The sequence below is a fragment of the Xiphophorus maculatus genome, chromosome 13 (assembly GCF_002775205.1).
Source record: "Xiphophorus maculatus strain JP 163 A chromosome 13, X_maculatus-5.0-male, whole genome shotgun sequence".
NCBI classification, from domain to species: Eukaryota; Metazoa; Chordata; class Actinopteri; order Cyprinodontiformes; family Poeciliidae; genus Xiphophorus; species Xiphophorus maculatus.
The window spans coordinates 9,932,653-9,949,126 of record NC_036455.1 but is presented as its reverse complement, the minus strand read 5'-3'; the positions used below and the strand labels follow the sequence as shown (position 1 = coordinate 9,949,126).

Here is a 16,474-nt window from a genome sequence, read left to right as displayed (position 1 = left end):
TAAAAATTTAACACGGTAGAGCAGTTGTTTTGCAACACACATAACACTTTGATCAAAGACTTTCAAGATTTTTCATAAAATATATTTTATTGAAGATAAACAACCATGAGCCATTCCAAACTGTGTACTTTTTTCTAGCAACATGAAATATTCAGATTTTTTTTTACAGCTCAACTAAACCACAATCAGAAAAGATAATTCATAGATGACAAAAAACATAAAATTGCAAAGCTTAAAACATTCAGATTTAAAGCTCGATTTTAAGCCTGATTTAATAAAATTTTAATTAAAATTAGAATCAATAAATCATTATAAAACAAAAAATGGGAGTTTGCAAAATGTTTTGGGTTTGTTAACTGCAGCATTAATTCAGTTCTCCAAAATTTTATTGCTACCAATTATCAATCTGTGAATATTTTTCTGATTTATTAACATAAAAACAATTAAAAATACAGACGAAGAACTTCAAATACCCAGGTAATCTACAGTAAGACACAAGTAATTGAAAAACACACAAAATTAAAGTCAATTAAAAACATTTTCAAATAGCTCCAAACAAATACAGATACATTGAGTTTGACAACTATTTTCTTATTAAAGTGTAACCAAAACAGATTTGTATTTTACAAGACTTAATTTCTTTACAAGTTCATATTTGATGCGCTTTCATTTTATAGCCATTTTGGAACCTGATTCATCTTGAAATGAACAAAAATAATAACAAAGGAGAAACTTATTAAAGTGGATAAAAAGCAAAAATGTTTTGTGATCTGGGCAATACGACTTAAAATGGGATCTCAAATTTTTTCATACACCATACAATTTTAATGTATTTTTCTTGTTTCTTTTCTTAAAAAGACATTACAAAATAAACTAAATATTTTTAAAACTTGCTTTTATTTCAGTCATCCCTTCTGGGAGTAGACCTGACTTCAAAGTCCAATTAAAATACAAGCAGTAAATCAGGCTTGTAAAACAAGATGGTTGGCACTGAGGGGGTGGGGGGCTGACTTCAGTGAACTACAGAAACCCAAAGAGAAAATTGATGACAAAAAAAATCCAGATTCTTCAAAAATAAAATCTTCAAAAATCAGATTACGCAATCGCATCGATTTATTTTTCAGCCCTAATAACAATATTTACACTTGACTTACTTTGATACTTAAATTAAATATCATTATGATTAGACATGAAAACATAAAAATTGTAAAAAGTGGCTCATTTGCTTTCATATCAGTTGCAGTTTAAGTCGATAGAGTTTAGGCTCAGAAGAACATTTGAAATGTTCAGATTTACAGAGATCAGTGAACGCTCCACCATGTCTTTCTGATTTGAAGATGTTTTTTTTTTCTACCTACTTCCTTGTATTGTGTAACAATAATAAGCTTGTGGCGCATGTTTCATTTATCTGTTTTCGTGGAGAACTTTAAATGTTCTTAAAAACTAAAGAGTTTATTTGAAACTTTCCACCCATCTAATGTTATCGAAATGCTTTTTTACACAACTGGTGCTAAATGAAAAGAGACGCCTGTCTAAACCAAATCGGATTTTACTCCTCTAATCTGGCTGCTAACATCAGTCATTAGTCATCAATTCAGTTAGCCAAATTGTCTCATTGTTTATGTTACATTTATCACATTTTAAATCTGAAATGCACGACCTTGTTAAAAAAATATATAATTTATAAGCGTATTCAAATTTTAGTACTTTAAAGCTTCCAGGAGCCCATTTTAATATTTAGCAATATCATTTTCAACATAAACTTGTTTTTTCCTTGAATTTTAGTTTCCTCAATTGTAAGTACATTCCAATTACATTAGCATGTATTGACAAAGTTACTTCTCTAATGTAACAAACCTCAACCTATGGAAACGTAGGTTATTCAATTGTGTGATTGACCTTGAGTATCTTTATATATCCATAACAACAAAATTACTGCACAATATATAAACGCAAAAAGTGATCTAAACGTTCCTGTGCTACCACCACAGAGTAATGTTCTGAATTTTCACTCAATAGAAGAAAAACCACAACCATAATACATCTGAATTCCTGTTAGTGGTTCTGCGTTTGAATACGATTGAAGCATATACACATGTAGAAGTGAAATGTAACCCTATAAACTGTGCTCCCCCAGCTGTTTAGAAATATCAGCTCTGAAAAATACCAACACCTTAGAGATTGTCTATTGATCTGAGAGACAAATGAACAAGCTTATTACTAGTACAAGCTCTCGTATCATTTCAACTCCAAGAATGATTTGTCTACTTTATGCATTCTACTACTCTTCAAACTTTCTTTGAACGTTTCAGTTAGTTACTTTGCATTATGACAAGCAAATACATTTGTTTTTATTTTCACTTGCTGCTCAGGTTGAGGGAGCATAATTTAATTTTGTTAAGTTTTTACAAGAAATGGTATAGGTTTTGTAAGTTTCAGTAGATTTTTGTAACGTCGTTTTTACTGGGAGACAGTGAGTAACAGATTCAACATTTAATAAGCTTCCCTAACCCAAGTTATTGAAATGCTTTTATGGGTTCAAGGAAGGTTCTATTGCAACAGCCGACTCGAAATTTGGTAGTTGTTGAAATGAAGTTCTGTTAAACTGAAATTGAAAAATAAAAATAAAAAGTGTGCTAATATTTCCAAGTAATATTTCAAGAATCAAATTAACAACATAATTATGTTCCTATCTGACAAAGCAGCTTAAAGAACAATAAGCACGGTTTTTTTAAACACACATAAAGAAAAATCAATCAAACTGCAGTTTCCCTAACTACAAAGAGCCTCAGAGGCAAGCCAACAGAATAAAAGTGCTCAAAGTTTCCGTGTCACGGGTTAAAAATATGCTCCAAACTGGTTATTCAGGCTGCAGCGATGTTTGCAGTCATCTGACTAGAGTTCGGACGATCATCACTTTCCACTGAACTCTGAATTACTTGAATGAGGAGTCTCCCTTTAATCGTTGGATTCTGTGGCTGTTGGGACAAAATGACAAATCTTTCTTCAGTAAATGTGAATTTTCTTGATTTACATAAATACATGAATTGAGTTTTTTAGGTTTTCAGCTACCAAACTAACAGAACTGCATTTAAGCATGAATACTAACAAATCCACCTTTTACTTTTGGATTACACCACAAAAAAGACAGGAAGGTGTTTTGTTCTTTCAGAAATTAAGATTCATGCAGCACAAGTTATGCTATGCCTGTCAGCATTGTGCAGTACTTACAACCAGCTCCAGAGTCACTCTTGTTAAGAGATTCATCTGAGCCTGAAAACAAGCAGTCAGATTAAAATTCAGGTTTTACCGGTTTGCATAAAAACCTTCACATAATCTCTCTGTGTCCTACAAAGCTAGGGCAGATACACCATAAACCAGACTGTTTCATTATATATGCAAGAGCACTCCTGAAGCAATTCTCTCTCATCAAGGTTTGCTGGTACAGTTCTTTTCTGTAAATACTTAATATGGGTCTTTGTGGTACTTACTCTTTTTATCTGATTCTCCAGATGAAATCCCACTTTCTGCAAGCACAGAGAGAAATGTTTTAAGAAATGTAAAAAGTTAAATGTCTATGGTCTTGCAATTTTGTAAATAATTTGTAAACGATTTCAGATTTCTTAACACCATTTGTGTCAGTTTGCTCTTTTCTTTTATTAACTAATATTAAATTGCAACAATGGTTAGAATGTCCCCCTAGAGTTTGGTAGGCTGACAACATTTGACTGCAAACTTTATATTATATATATATATATATATATATATATATATATATATATATATATATATATATATATATATATATATATACAGTATATAAAAGTAGTAGTGAGAAATAGGAAAGAATGTCACAAAACAGGATTTTTATTGCATTATTCAACCTTGACTGTTGTTGTCTCCCTCTCCACCAGCGTTTCCTGTAAAGACATAGTTTGTAATGATTGATGACTTCAACATAAGTAGGACAAATAATATTAATGTAGTTTAAAATAGGCTGTTCAATAACATTTTTTAAAAGGTAAGCATTATTTATAATCCTCAAAGGAAAACCTAGATCAAAAGCTTCATGAAATTTATATAAATTAATGTGATGATTTTATTTTTGTAGGTTTTACAAATTGTGATTTTAAAACTGTATGACAATCAGAAAAACTGCCCAGAGTTTAATTTGTACTCAAATTATGCTCAGAACTGATGCTATATAAAAAAATGAAATTAAATATACTAAAGGGAATAAATTTACCTTCAGTGTTACTCATGAGGGGTGTGGTAGCGCTGTTATCTTCTGTACCTGCACAGAGGTGTACAGGTCCTTCTCAAAATATTAGCATATTGTGATAAAGTTCATTATTTTCCATAATGTAATGATAAAAATTGAATATTCATATATTTTAGATTCATTGCACACTAACTGAAACATTTCAGGTCTTTTATTGTCTTAATACGGATGATTTTGGCATACAGCTCATGAAAACCCAAAATTCCTATCTCACAAAATTAGCATATCATGAAAAGGGTCTCTAAACGAGCTATGAACGTAATCATCTGAAGCAACGAATTAACTCTAAACACCTGCAAAAGATTCCTGAGGCCTTTAAAACTCCCAGCCTGGTTCATCACTCAAAACCCCAATCATGGGTAAGACTGCCGACCTGACTGCTGTCCAGAAGGCCATCATTGACACCCTCAAGCAAGAGGGTATGACACAGATAGATATTTCTGAACGAATAGGCTGTTCCCAGAGTGCTGTATCAAGGCACCTCAGTGGGAAGTCTTTGGGAAGGAAAAAGTGTGGCAGAAAACGCTGCACAACGAGAAGAGGTGACCGGACCCTGAAGAAGATTGTGGAGAAGGGCCGATTCCAGACCTTGGGGGACCTGCAGAAGCAGTGGACTGAGTCTGGAGTAGAAACATCCAGAGCCACCGTGCACAGGCGTGTGCAGGAAATGGGCTACAGGTGCTGCATTCCCCAGGTCAAGCCACTTTTGAACCAGAAACAGCTGCAGAGGCACCTGACCTGGGCTACAGAGAAGCAGCACTGGACTGTTGCTCAGTGGTCCAAAGTACTTTTTCGGATGAAAGCAAATTTTGCATGTCATTCGGAAATCAAGGTGCCAGAGTCTGGAGGAAGACTGGGGAAAAGGAAATGCCAAAATGCCAGAAGTCCAGTGTCAAGTACCCACAGTCAGTGATTGTCTGGGGTGCCATGTCAGCTGCTGGTGTTGGTCCACTGTGTTTTATCAAGGGCAGGGTCAATGCAGCTAGCTATCAGGAGATTTTGGAGCACTTCATGATTTAGCTTTATGGAGATGAAGATTTCATTTTTCAGCACGACCTGGCACCTGCTCACAGTGCTAAAACCACTGGTAAATGGTTTACTGACCATGGTATCACTGTGCTCAATTGGCCTGCCAACTCTCCTGACCTGAATCCCATAGAGAATCTGTGGGATATTGTGAAGAGAAAGTTGAGAGACGCAAGACCCAACACTCTGGATGAGCTGAAGGCCGCTATCGAAGTATCCTGGGCCTCCATAAGACCTCAGCAGTGCCACTGGCTGATTGCCTCCATGCCACGCTGCATTGAAGCAGTCATTTCTGCAAAAGGATTCCCGACCAAGTATTGAGTGCATAACTATGCATAATTATTTGAAGGTTGACTTTTTTTTGTATTAAAAACACTTTTCTTTTATTGGTCGGATGAAATATGCTAATTTTGTGACATAGGAATTTTGGGTTTTCATGAGCTGTATGCCAAAATCATCTGTATTAAGACAATAAAAGACCTGAAATATTTCAGTTAGTGTGCAATGAATCTAAAATATATGAATGTTCAATTTTTATCATTACATTATGGAAAATAATGAACTTTATCACAATATGCTAATATTTTGATATATATATATATATATATATATATATATATATATATATATATATAAATGAAATTAAATATACTAAAGGGAATCAATTTACCTTCAGTTTCACTCATGAGGGGTGTGGTAGCGCTGTTATCTCCTGTACCTGCACAGAGGTGTACATACAAGGTATATGAAGACCAAATTGCTTTAAAATCATTTTAAACACTTCTGTTCTTCATTTTAATCCATGTAGCACTGTCTACACTCAAATATCCTTTAAGGATTGCAGGGGAAATGGTTCCTATCTCCAACGGTCATTGGGTGAGAGATGGGGTTCACCCTGGATAGGCTACCAACAGAGAGACACAGCACAAACAACCATGCAAACACTAACATTTAAAGGCAGTTTTTAACCAGACATGGCTGTTTCTGGACTGTGGGAGAAAGCTGGAGTACCCAGAGAATCCACACATAGATGGGAAGAACCTGCAAACTCCAGAGAAACCCCAGGCTAGGGTTTGAAACCACTGCTACTAGGCAACATTGCAAACACCTGAAACCACTGTGCAATAAATCCATTACAGCTGACAGCTGAAATGGATTTTTACTGACCTTTATTTGGTATTAGTTACTATTAAATTAAGCAATGTAAAATGACAATAAACACTTACCGTTGTTTTGAATCATGGAACCATTGGTGCCTGCACAAACAGAGACACACAGATTTATTGATAAGAAGATTGAACTGTTTCTCAAACTTGTTTTTTATTAAATAATCATAAACTAGCATCATGAGTATAAAGAGTAAAAATCATTAATACCCAATTAAAGTAAACATGTTAGGTCGGTAATAATATAATGCTTCGCAATTCTAAAAAAAAAAATACTTCTTTAATTTTAATGTACTGGTGTGGTAACATTTATTTAATGATTTATGGTTTATTTAGCAGCAGTGGCTCTGAATTTTTATCTCTACACAGATTAGAAAGAGGAGTTGTGATTAGTTGAGTAAATGATGTCCATGTCATGTTGAACATAAAGGAAAACGGCAACAATGCAAACACCTGAAACCACTGTGCAATAGATCCATTACAGCTGACAGCTGAAATGGATTTTTACTGACTTTTATTTGGTACTAGTTACTATTGAATTAAGCAATGTAAAATGACAATAAACACTTACCGTTGTTTTGAATCATGTGACCATTGGTGCCTGCACAAACAGAGACACACAGATTTATTGATAAGAAGATTGAACTGTTTCTCAAACTTGTTTTTTATTAAATAATCATAAACTAGCATCATGAGTATAAAGAGTAAAAATCATTAATACCCAATTAAAGTAAACATGTTAGGTCGGTAATAATATAATGCTTCGCAATTCTAAAAAAAAAAATACTTCTTTAATTTTAATGTACTGGTGTGGTAACATTTATTTAATGATTTATGGTTTATTTAGCAGCAGTGGCTCTGAATTTTTATCTCTACACAGATTAGAAAGAGGAGTTGTGAATGGTTGAGTAAATGATGTCCATGTCATGTTGAACATAAAGGAAAACGGCAACAATGCAAACACCTGAAACCACTGTGCAATAGATCCATTACAGCTGACAGCTGAAATGGATTTTTACTGACTTTTATTTGGTACTAGTTACTATTGAATTAAGCAATGTAAAATGACAATAAACACTTACCGTTGTTTTGAATCATGTGACCATTGGTGCCTGCACAAACAGAGACACACAGATTTATTGATAAGAAGATTGAACTGTTTCTCAAACTTGTTTTTTATTAAATAATCATAAACTAGCATCATGAGTATAAAGAGTAAAAATCATTAATACCCAATTAAAGTAAACATGTTAGGTCGGTAATAATATAATGCTTCGCAATTCTAAAAAAAAAAATACTTCTTTAATTTTAATGTACTGGTGTGGTAACATTTATTTAATGATTTATGGTTTATTTAGCAGCAGTGGCTCTGAATTTTTATCTCTACACAGATTAGAAAGAGGAGTTGTGATTAGTTGAGTAAATGATGTCCATGTCATGTTGAACATAAAGGAAAACGGCAACAATGCAAACACCTGAAACCACTGTGCAATAGATCCATTACAGCTGACAGCTGAAATGGATTTTTACTGACTTTTATTTGGTACTAGTTACTATTGAATTAAGCAATGTAAAATGACAATAAACACTTACCGTTGTTTTGAATCATGTGACCATTGGTGCCTGCACAAACAGAGACACACAGATTTATTGATAAGAAGATTGAACTGTTTCTCAAACTTGTTTTTTATTAAATAATCATAAACTAGCATCATGAGTATAAAGAGTAAAAATCATTAATACCCAATTAAAGTAAACATGTTAGGTCGGTAATAATATAATGCTTCGCAATTCTAAAAAAAAAAATACTTCTTTAATTTTAATGTACTGGTGTGGTAACATTTATTTAATGATTTATGGTTTATTTAGCAGCAGTGGCTCTGAATTTTTATCTCTACACAGATTAGAAAGAGGAGTTGTGAATGGTTGAGTAAATGATGTCCATGTCATGTTGAACATAAAGGAAAACGGCAACAATGCAAACACCTGAAACCACTGTGCAATAGATCCATTACAGCTGACAGCTGAAATGGATTTTTACTGACTTTTATTTGGTACTAGTTACTATTGAATTAAGCAATGTAAAATGACAATAAACACTTACCGTTGTTTTGAATCATGTGACCATTGGTGCCTGCACAAACAGAGACACACAGATTTATTGATAAGAAGATTGAACTGTTTCATAAACTTGTTTTTTTATTAAATAATCATAAACTAGCATCATGAGTATAAAGAGTAAAAATCATTAATACCCAATTAAAGTAAACATGTTAGGTCGGTAATAATATAATGCTTCGCAGTTCTAAAAAAAAAAATACTTCTTTAATTTTAATGTACTGGTGTGTTAACATTTATTTAATGATTTATGGTTTATTTAGCAGCAGTGGCTCTGAATTTTTATCTCTACACAGATTAGAAAGAGGAGTTGTGATTGGTTGAGTAAATGATGTCCATGTCATGATGAACATAAAGGAAAACGGCAACAATGCAAACACCTGAAACCACTGTGCAATAGATCCATTACAGCTGACAGCTGAAATGGATTTTTACTGACCTTTATTTGGTACTAGTTACTATTGAATTAAGCAATATAAAATGACAATAAACACTTACCGTTGTTTTGAATCATGTGACCATTGGTGCCTGCACAAACAGAGACACAGATTTATTGATTGCTACAACTTTCACAGACACTGCACTGATGCAGAATCATACATAAATAAAACATAGCAATAAAAACAATCTTCTTTTCGCCATCGGGGTCGCCTGCACATACAGAGATACATACATTTACAGGTATGGTTACTAAAACTATTTTAACTTAAGTGTATGACACTTCAAGGTTTACACTTCAGGAAAAAAATGTTTTTTCACCAAAACAAACAAAAAAAAAATTGGGTGAAGAAAATTTATGAAATGCGACTTACTGGAGGTGGTCACATACTCTAGACCTAAAAATAAAGACATATGTTAGTATATCTCCTTACTCATAAACAGCTCAGTAAACTAAACAAACATTTTGTATACATGACACTTGTACTTTAAACAGAGTGTGAAAGTGATTGACAAATGCATTGCAAAGAAATAAAGCACTTACATGAATGAGTTGAGCCTTCAGAGCAATCTATTAATACAGAAACATTTATTAAAAACATTTAACAGCAAATTATTTGCATATTAAATCCCCCAAGTTAATAATCACAACCTGATAAGCAATATCCTAAAAAGTTCATGGTTTAAATAATACTTTAAAATAAATATTTTTAAAGCATTAAAAAAAAAATAATGCATTGTTTAATTTTTCTGGAGAAAAATTTAACAATTTCTAGAGAAAAATAAAGCAACTCTTTATGAGCATGATTTATTTTAAATTACCAGAATTTTAAACAATAATAATAATAATAACATAGATTATTCATGTAGACACAATTTAAACAATAGTTTTTTTTTGAAGACTTGAACCCTATAAACCAGTAATGGCATGATAATGCTGATTATTATGCCATTAATCAATGGCATGATTAACGGCTTTTCATCTCTTGGAAAACCCAGGAGATGAATGTTAAACAAGAGCTCAGAAGAATGAATTTTGATAAATTAAATATTTTGTTTCTGGATTCATCTTTATACATGAGTCAGTGCTGGGAACAGCGATCAGTAAGTGGACAAGATTTTTCTTTCATAGAGCCAATCACTTTAACAACTACCTGTGATTCTATTAAGCAAGTACAGAGAAGGTGAATACGTTGTTGGATGTTGCAAATACTTTCTTCTTGGTGCATGTACAGGAAGTTTTATATATTAATTACAGTGTTGGAAAACTGACTTGCATGAAAATTAACTCAACAGGAATCTAGCCAGCCTGATGAACTGATAATGTGTCCAGCTGACTGATGATTTGTCTCATCAGTCAGTTGCAGCTGAAAAACTCAAGATGTCGGTCTGTAGAGTTATTTAGATCAACTGTTCCCATAGTTGAGGTTCTTAATGATCAGAAATCAGACTAAATTACAGCAATGATAATGGTGAAGCATATTTTCAACATAGACGTCAAAACATTTAAACATTAGATGATATAAAACCAGAGCCAATGTATGAAATTAATATATTATACCAATATTCTATATCTTATTTAACCAAGTACCAAGAACTACATCATTATCCTTGCATATAATTCACAAAATTGAATGAATTAACATGCGTATGAATATGACCTGCTGGCTTCCAGCGTTTTCCTTGTTAAAACCAGAAATTAATTCTTGATTTCTTGATACACCTTATCGTGTATTATACACACAACAACATTTTGTTGGAGGTGAAGCTTTAATGGATCAAACACCTCACTTCAAGCTACATGAAGAATGGAAATGAAAACTAGTCTATTATGTAATGATGGATCGTTGAACCACTCAGTATGATTTATGACATGCCATAAAAACCATAATAAAATAATAGAGACCACTGTTCCTGAAAAAGAAGTTAAACTTTTTTCTTAAAAGATAATCAATTATCTTAATAAATGCATATGAAACATCCAGTAAGGAAAGAAAAGGTACACAAGTTAATTTCAATGGACAGAGGGGGGAAAAAAAAAATCTTACCAAGATAGTGTGTCTTAAACTTAAGGAAAGCAAGTACACCAATTCCAAGCACGATCAGGATAGGGATAATAGCAGCAATGATGACGAGTGAATTTCCTTCTCCTTTGGGCTCTAAAATAAAACAAATGTGATAGTAGTTTTAATATGCAGCCATTTCAACTATAGATATACAAATTATAAAAAAAAACTCATATTATTGCTAGAAACTATTTTCCACTTTACATATTTATTTTTATTATTGTTTTCTCTCAAATTTCAGATCAAACAAATTTTATTTTCAAAGATAACCACAGTAATTATAAAATGCCATTTTTATATGGTAAAGTCATGACTTAATCCTCTGCTCTAGATAACAGGATTCAGTTTCCTTGGACACACTTTGCAGCCAAACCTGCACTATCAAGTAGTCACTTTAGTAGAACCTGCCAGACAACATGAAGTAGGCTTAAAGATTTAAAAAAGAAAAGAACTCATCATTTCCCAATTTAAAGAAAATCAACAACAGAATTTTTTTTTCAATTCTGAGAATTTTCAGAGATTTTTCTTACCTATGTAAGATAAAAGTTATTCACAAAGAACCTTGATAGTTTAACTTGACAAAATGTTAGAAGTAGTGAAGAGGACTTTTAGTGAGCCTATAAGTGTCTTAAGCAGGTAAGATGGTGGAAAACCGACAGAGAAAAGATAGAGATAAAATGGATAGAGCTGTGAGAACAGCATGCACCGTTTCTTTCCTGTTTGGTTTATGAATCCTTTATGTTGGTTATTTCACCAAATCAAACAAGCTTAAACGAGCAGGTGATCACAGTGAATTGCTGACAGCAATTAATTTCAAACAGATGACTGACACGAAGTCATGACAAATCAGAATGATAACAAGGATGTAAGTAAGGTGCAATCAAACATGTTGATGCTTACCTAAATGTAGCAGTTTCATCATCATGACACATTTTACTTGATTTAGTTTTGATTCAACAATGGGTTAATTTTTACCAACTGGCTACTGGGGGTATATTTGTTTTTTCTGTCTTATTTTGTTTCTCCTGTCAACCAATCACAGCCCCCAAAAGGCAGAATCACACCTAGTAATTAGGTCAACCACAGCTCCTCAATAGAATAAAAAAATTCTATCATCTCCTCACTCACAGTTGCTCTCAGCGGCTTCCTGAATATATATCAGAAAATATATATTTCAACAGCTAGAACTCTTTGACATAAATTTATGGGCTAGCAGTTAACACATGGGAAATGCAATAGGTAGGTAGTTGCTGGATGAGAGTATGATTTGGTCCACCAGCCAATAACACTGCTATGATATTAAAAAAACAAACTGACATATCAAAAGTGCAACAAAAAGTTACTCACCCAAACTCGTTTCAATGTGCATTGAAGAGGCAGGATGTTTAACTTCACAGGTGTACTTGGCAACATCAGACTTCAAGATCTCTACATAATCTCTTCTCTGAAAGGTGTCGTCATGATTTGGGAGAACTCCATCGGTCTGTACCCTGTCCTCCTTAGTAAGGATCCGGCCATTTCTTTTGATATGCAGAATGATGTCTTTTGGATAGAAGCCCGTAGCCAGACATGTCAAAATGGTGTTCGTCTCGACGTTGGCCTTACGAGTGAACAAATGCACTGTAGGTGGAGCTGGAGAGGATATTGGAAACTTGTGTTGGTAAGACAGCAATAATGGAACAATGTCAAAACATATATGGCAGAAATTTCGATCTCTTATATTTTTCATAGCAGTATTCTGTCATCCATGAGATAATTTGGACACTTTAAATAAAAACAGACATGTCTCTTCTATATTTTAAGCTTCTCCTCAAGAACACAGAAGTATACCCTTTATACACCCTAATTTGTTCATAATAGTTTTAAATGACAGTGAAATAGTTTCATGTTGTGATTTTTTAAGAGAGATGTCCCTGTAAAGCATAATACCAACTTTTAAATGTTCTTGTAGTGAAATATTAAGGTTTTTGTAAACAGCTGAATTTTTGTTTGATTTTTTTTCTGTAATTTCTTTTTTTAGTAAAGTTAAACAAAGTATTTCCTAGGCACATAAACTTTGAAAAAGTCACTAAAACCGAAGAATGTGATGGATTTAAGGATACCAGTCTGTAAAGCATCAGATCGCTGGGGAAAAAAGGAAGAAGAGGAGATGGAGATGGATTGTGGGCATCTTGTATCTCTAGCATTATGCACAATCAGCAGAAATAACTGATTTTTTTGGACATAAAGAAAGTTTCACATGTTTTTTGTGGTTCTTGTTCTTCATTGTGGACTTTTGTGTCACGATTGTTTAGCCCAAGTATTCATACATTTGAAACATTTGCACAGATTGTAGTATAAAATGCCTCATAATTGTGAAATAGAAGGAATATAGTTTATTGTTTTGGGAAAGGCTAAAAAATGCTTAAAAGTTATACATACTGGCTCTTTGAAGCTGCTCTTTCCCAAAGTCTCTAAACTTGCTCATCCATTCCATGCATTCCTTCTCCAGGTAGCCCTTGGTGTATTCCTTCAGCACCTGGACCTCATCCCACTTCCTCTTGGTTTCTTCTGCTGCATGAATGGGAGCAACCCAAACCTGTCTGTCATCGTCAAAGGACAGAAAGTCGTTTCCATCATAGTTGTACATGTCCATCCCACGGACAAACTGCATCGTCCCATCAGACTGAGTTTCACCCTCACAGCCATGCATCCACTGGAGAATATGGGTGTCTGTAAGAAAATGTAGGAGAAAAAAATAATTAAAAACTAAGAAATAAAAGATTTTGCAGACAGGTAAATTTTCTGAGAATAAATAAGATGTATCTATCTACCTGTGTCATTCTGTCTCATTCGTTTCATCAATATGTCGATGTTGACCTTGAACCATTGCTGCTTGCTCTTTCTGGACTGGGTGCCTTTCTCCCAGTACTCTTGTTCAAGATGCTCTTTCATCCAGTCCTGTTTGGGAACTTTTATTTGGTTGTCACTGTCATAGTAGTCAATCATTCGGTTGTCCAGTAATCCCATGGCAGTGAACTCATGAAACCCTGGCAGATCCACAGGGTTGGAAAATGCCGTGTAGATGTAAGAGAGAGAGTGCTTTTCTAAAATAAATAAAAGAACAGGTATTAATTTAAAGAGAGGCTTGTGAAAAACTGAAAGTGGTTATGCTTTGACCTTTAGTCATTTTATGTAATATTGTCTTGATATATAGATATTTTGGTCAAAGTAACTTAGAATATGACATGGGCCGATTACTGGCATCAAAGCTGTCAAACATTTATGGCACACCATAACTGAGCTGTAAACTAGATAAAGTGCAAAAGTGAGTGGGGTTTTAAGAAGCCTTATACAGTTTTCTCTCAAATGACAGACAAAATTCAATCATTTGGAAATATTACTGGCCAGGTTGTTAAAACTTATAGTACCAAGCATAAAGCAAGTTCACCCTCTCAAAAACCAGTGAACTTTAATTTTATAAAGAACACTAAACACTGGAACTAGAAGGTATTTTATATATCCAAAATAAATAAACAACTGAAAACAATAAATAAAAGGGAGATAAAATAACACACATATACAACTGAAACCATAAATAAAATTGATTATGATCTCTTTCTAAACAAAATTGACCTTCATAAAATATTAATAATCAGAATTGGAATTACTGAAATCATTTTAATTGGTCATACAACTGATGGATTACTTAATGAATCGCTTATGGCAACAGGCTTAGTAGCTTATGCATCTATGAAAAAAATCATTTGTTATAACGCGAATTGCTCCAGTTTTCTCTTTACTTTGTTTCAGTTTTTGTCTGCAGTTTTAATGAGGAAGTTTTACAGTCACACCTCATGTCACAGTTATCCAAGCAATGTTGTTTGTCTACACGGCCCTTTCACAAACTAGATACTTACGAAGTTCTAGAACATGCTTGAATCCCACTCTATTATATGGATCATAGCATCAACTGTCTTAACTTTAAGGTGTTTTGATAAATTATGTAAAATTTCCCAGATATAAACCCAGTGAACTTTATGAAGTTGTTAATTACAACCGATTCCTTTGGACTGGAAGATAACCTTTTGACATTAATCTACTAAATACAGAACTCAATTTAGTTAATTTTATCAGTAGACCATTAAAGTATTTAATTAGTAAAATCCCTTTTGTTATGTGTTGAAGTAAGTATTGTGCCATCAGTGAATTAATTTGCCGTTAGTGCTATAAGTACATAACTAGCTGCACAACCACCTCAAAGCAACATTTGTTTTGGCATAGGCTATTTATAACTTGAACGTAGCTAACATACCCGAGTGACGTTTAAACCAGTGTTTTCTAACCTTGTGTCTTCCGCATACTTCAAATTGATCTTTGATCCAAACACTTGATTTACTGGTTATAAATGACTTCAGCCTGATAAGCCTCAGTGTGAAAAAGGTGTGCTGAACCAAACAAATATCTAAAGTATGTTGGGAAGAGCTTATAAAAGGACAGGACACCGAACTCAGCGGCTTCGTGTGCTAATGAATATGCGCCAGACATACTGCGACAAAGTTCACCTTAAAAGTTCTGGTGTCGGTTTATTTTAAACTGGGTCGGCACAGAACAATTGAACTTTACTTAATATTAGCAAACGGGTCTAGTTAGTCGGTAAATAACGCAAATTTATCGGCAGAAGACTTTATTTTTAACGACGTCACATCGGTTTTTAGTTTCACTTTTAACAACAGCGTCAACATGTCAGAAAAAATCAAGAATATTACCGCTGAACACCGTGATTGCCGTCCCAAAAAGGACAGCAAATGATAGAAGACTCATTCCGAGCCAGAATCAGGTTAGGTTCTTCAGCTGAAATGTATTTGTTTTGGATTTTTTGTTATCTTTTTTGCCCGGGATCCCTCGTTGTCTTCAGCTTCGATGTTTTTTTTCCCCTCGGTTAAGATGCTTTTAGGGTTCCTCGGACTTTAGAGATTTTAGTTTTTTACTTCCAATCGTTGTAGTGCAATTGATCCACTGTCGCAAAAAATAAAAATGGTCAAATGCCTTGTTTTCAAAACAAGCATAATTTTTTTTAAAAGAGAAAGAGAAAAGCGACATAGTTAAAATAAAGCTTTTTTTTCTGTTGGTCTTCCTAAACTTAACTGAAGTCTTTCAATTTCTTTAAGTTCATGACCATTTCAAAATAAGCTGCCTTGTTAAAACTTTAGAAGAACCTAGAATTTTAAACAAATAAACATCGATTCTTTTGAAATTTTACAAGAAATTCATACATGAGTTATTTGTTTTCAATGTTTTTTTGTAATGTCATATTTGGAATAATCTGGAAGAAACAGACATCAGATTTCACTCTACTGCATCTTCTTTTTATTGCTGTGTTTACTCTTTGTAGTGCA

At 33.6% G+C, this 16,474-nt stretch overlaps 1 protein-coding gene across 8 annotated transcripts; it reads right to left on the bottom strand.

The window, feature by feature from the left end:
- Positions 1-60: 60 nt before the first annotated feature.
- LOC102233148 (major histocompatibility complex class I-related gene protein-like) lies at positions 61-16,141 on the bottom strand. 8 transcript variants are annotated; one of them, XM_023344550.1, is made up of 19 exons: positions 15,845-16,139; positions 13,910-14,182; positions 13,518-13,808; positions 12,444-12,728; positions 11,079-11,189; positions 9,575-9,601; positions 9,405-9,428; positions 9,091-9,120; positions 8,579-8,608; positions 8,068-8,097; positions 7,557-7,586; positions 7,046-7,075; positions 6,535-6,564; positions 5,979-6,026; positions 4,247-4,315; positions 3,885-3,920; positions 3,492-3,527; positions 3,232-3,273; positions 61-2,978 (listed from the first exon to the last, which is right to left on the bottom strand). In XM_023344550.1, the coding sequence occupies exons 1-19, from the start codon at positions 15,897-15,899 to the stop codon at positions 2,959-2,961; spliced, it is 1,497 nt and encodes a 498-aa protein (XP_023200318.1). In that variant the 5' UTR covers positions 15,900-16,139; the 3' UTR covers positions 61-2,958. The 8 variants fall into 8 exon arrangements, with proteins under 8 accessions (XP_023200318.1, XP_023200319.1, XP_023200321.1 ...); XM_023344551.1 differs by having other exon boundaries at positions 4,247-4,294; positions 15,845-16,138; XM_023344553.1 differs by lacking the exon at positions 3,232-3,273 and having other exon boundaries at positions 15,845-16,141.
- Positions 16,142-16,474: the final 333 nt, after the last annotated feature.

What these genes read in the sequence shown, in the direction of transcription:
- LOC102233148 (XM_023344550.1), bottom strand. Translation starts at nt 15,899, where the DNA reads ATGAGTCTTCTATCATTTGCTGTCCTTTTTGGGACGGCAATCACGGTG. An exon ending in TTCCATGATTCAAAACAACG is followed by an intron (nt 6,027 to 6,534) that starts GTAAGTGTTTAT and finishes ACCTCTGTGCAG; the next exon opens with GTACAGGAGATAACAGCGCT. An exon ending in CCTCATGAGTAACACTGAAG is followed by an intron (nt 3,921 to 4,246) that starts GTAAATTTATTC and finishes ATGTCTTTACAG; the next exon opens with GAAACGCTGGTGGAGAGGGA.